Source organism: Sinocyclocheilus anshuiensis, unplaced genomic scaffold (assembly GCF_001515605.1).
Source record: "Sinocyclocheilus anshuiensis isolate Anshui unplaced genomic scaffold, SAMN03320099.WGS_v1.1 scaffold514, whole genome shotgun sequence".
Classification (NCBI taxonomy): Eukaryota; Metazoa; Chordata; class Actinopteri; order Cypriniformes; family Cyprinidae; genus Sinocyclocheilus; species Sinocyclocheilus anshuiensis.
In genome coordinates, this window is record NW_015542348.1 from 85,114 (window position 1) to 87,346 (window position 2,233).

At 35.6% G+C, this 2,233-nt stretch overlaps 1 protein-coding gene across 5 annotated transcripts in view; it reads left to right on the plus strand.

Annotated features, from left to right (window-relative positions):
* LOC107691463 (polyadenylate-binding protein-interacting protein 2B-like) overlaps window positions 1–2,026 on the plus strand; it is a 13,076-nt gene extending 11,050 nt beyond the window's left edge. For all 5 annotated transcript variants that reach the window (XM_016490064.1, XM_016490065.1, XM_016490062.1 and 2 more), the window contains exon 4: window positions 1,316–2,026. In XM_016490064.1, the coding sequence (XP_016345550.1) occupies window positions 1,316–1,372 (57 nt within the window). In that variant the 3' untranslated portion in view covers window positions 1,373–2,026. The remainder of the gene's footprint in view (window positions 1–1,315) is intronic.
* Window positions 2,027–2,233: the final 207 nt, after the last annotated feature.

Genomic DNA, 2,233 nt, shown 5'->3' on the forward strand with positions numbered 1-2,233 from the left:
CCCCTAATTCAGTGTATCTCATGTAATTTAATTCCTCTACTTAAATATTAGGGGGGAAAAAACAACTTTAAATTTATTGGAAAAAGTGTATGAGATAAAGCCACAGTGTACCACATAACCATCATACCATTACATCCATATTAGTGGTCAACCGATATATCGCCAAGGCCGATATATCGGCCGATATTTGGTATTTTTCACTGTCTAATAATCAGAACGGTTAAATAAAGGAATTAAAATTTATACAAAAAAGTATTATAACGATTGTTTTTATATTATTAGTAATAGAAAAGCAAACATTATAATACCGTCTCGTTTGCCGTCAGCATTCAGCAAATACGCATTTAAATAATTTGAACAAATCTTTGAATGTCTATTAATGAACATTTAATTTCACAAACCTTGCAAAATTAGTCGAATCTAGTTAAGATCTTGTGAAGTGTGCATTTGTATCCTGCATGATCTCGTGTGCTCTGTGTGACGGTCGGTCTGTGCGACTTGAATGCGGACAGGAGGAGAGTATCGCGTATTCTCTGTGTGACGATCGGTCCATGCGAATTGAATGCTGACAGGAGGAGAGTTCAGCTTCACTGGAGATGCGTGATCGACAAAATTTAAACTCGTGATTTCAAATTATGCTGCGCTAATTTGCCCACTGTCATATTAATGTCATTTTCACTGTGTGCTGTGTGTAAAATGACTGTTACCTTGGCTTTATTTGAAAAAATATGATTCCCAATGCACACAAACTTCCCAGATTACTTAGTGCCCTGTTGGTTACAATGTTGACTTTTTATTAAATATTTATTTATTTGTGAAAAATACATTGTCATCTCAATTATAAGTATGTTTATTTTACACATTTATTTTTAAATCCATTTTCAAATGATTTCAAATTTCTTAAATATTAATTAAAATAAATAAAATTATATCGGCCATCGGCCACCCTGCTTTCCAAGATATCGGCATCGGCTGTCAAAAAAACTATATCGGTCGACCACTAATAAGCAGTATATAACATCTTTTTGTTTTTGTAATGTTGGGATTCACCTCGTAGCTGGTTGGTTTGATTTGTGGCTTATAAACAAGGACTTAAAACAAATCCTTATGGGAAAAATTAATGGGAAAACTACTTCGGGTACCACTGAACTGGCACTGGTGCACTCTATTGGGGTCCAAAACAACACTAAAGCCCATTGACTTTCGTTGTATGGAAAAAAATATCATCTTTTATCTTCCATAGGAAGTTTTAAATGTAAGCACAATTTTATGTCAAATATCTTGTAATTGAATTTTACTTCTATTTTTCCCCCAGCGAAAGAGCATCTTAAACCCTGAAGCCAAGGAGTTTGTGCCGGGGATGAAATACTAGGGATCATCATTGTCCTTCTCACATCTGTCACACATCTGATCATATATGCAGAGACTGTTGTGCCCATGTTTAGAATGGTCACATAAATGCGCTCTTCTACACATTTTCGAAGGGTCAGGAATACGGAATTTATTTATTTTTGGATGGGTGGGAGGTGGGATTGATTATCTATAGCTTTATATTTCTGTTATGTATAAACCAAGGGTATTAAGTTGAAACATGACCTCTAGGAGGTGCTGTGACTTGCTAATATCATATTCATTACCAGGCTGTTTTATTTTCCTCTACCCTTGCTGAAAGGGCTGTTCTTGTCAGTTTTCATTGTTTCACAGTTTGTGCCTGATCAGGTCTTTGCTTTCCCTCCCGTTGTTGAGGTTTTTTTTTTTCTTTCCTTTTGGTTATTGATCTTTTGTAGAGGAAAGTTTTGATGCATCTGTTCACGTTCCTGTGTTTCAAGGGGTGTGGCCATAAATGACTGGGGGTGTGGCTGGTGGTGGGTGAACCCCTTGGTTTGGGTTGGATGCTGAGAAAAGGGTGTTGGGGAATTCATGTGAATTCAACTTTTGATTTTGAATTGAATTCGTTAAACGCAGGACTGAATTTCATTTAAAAAATGGAAGAATGGCAAATAAAGAAGAAAAGTTTCTACTCAAATGGACCATTTCTTGTGTTTGGCTCTTATCCTAAATCTATCAGTAAAATGTGTACTAATAGTTGGTATTAACTCTGACATTTAAGAGTGGTACCGTTAAAAATGAACCATTTAACATATGCATATGTATGAATCGATTAACATATACATTTTATTTGGATGAGAACTGAACTACTCTAATTTAGCCTCTTCAGTAATCAGCCAGTCAG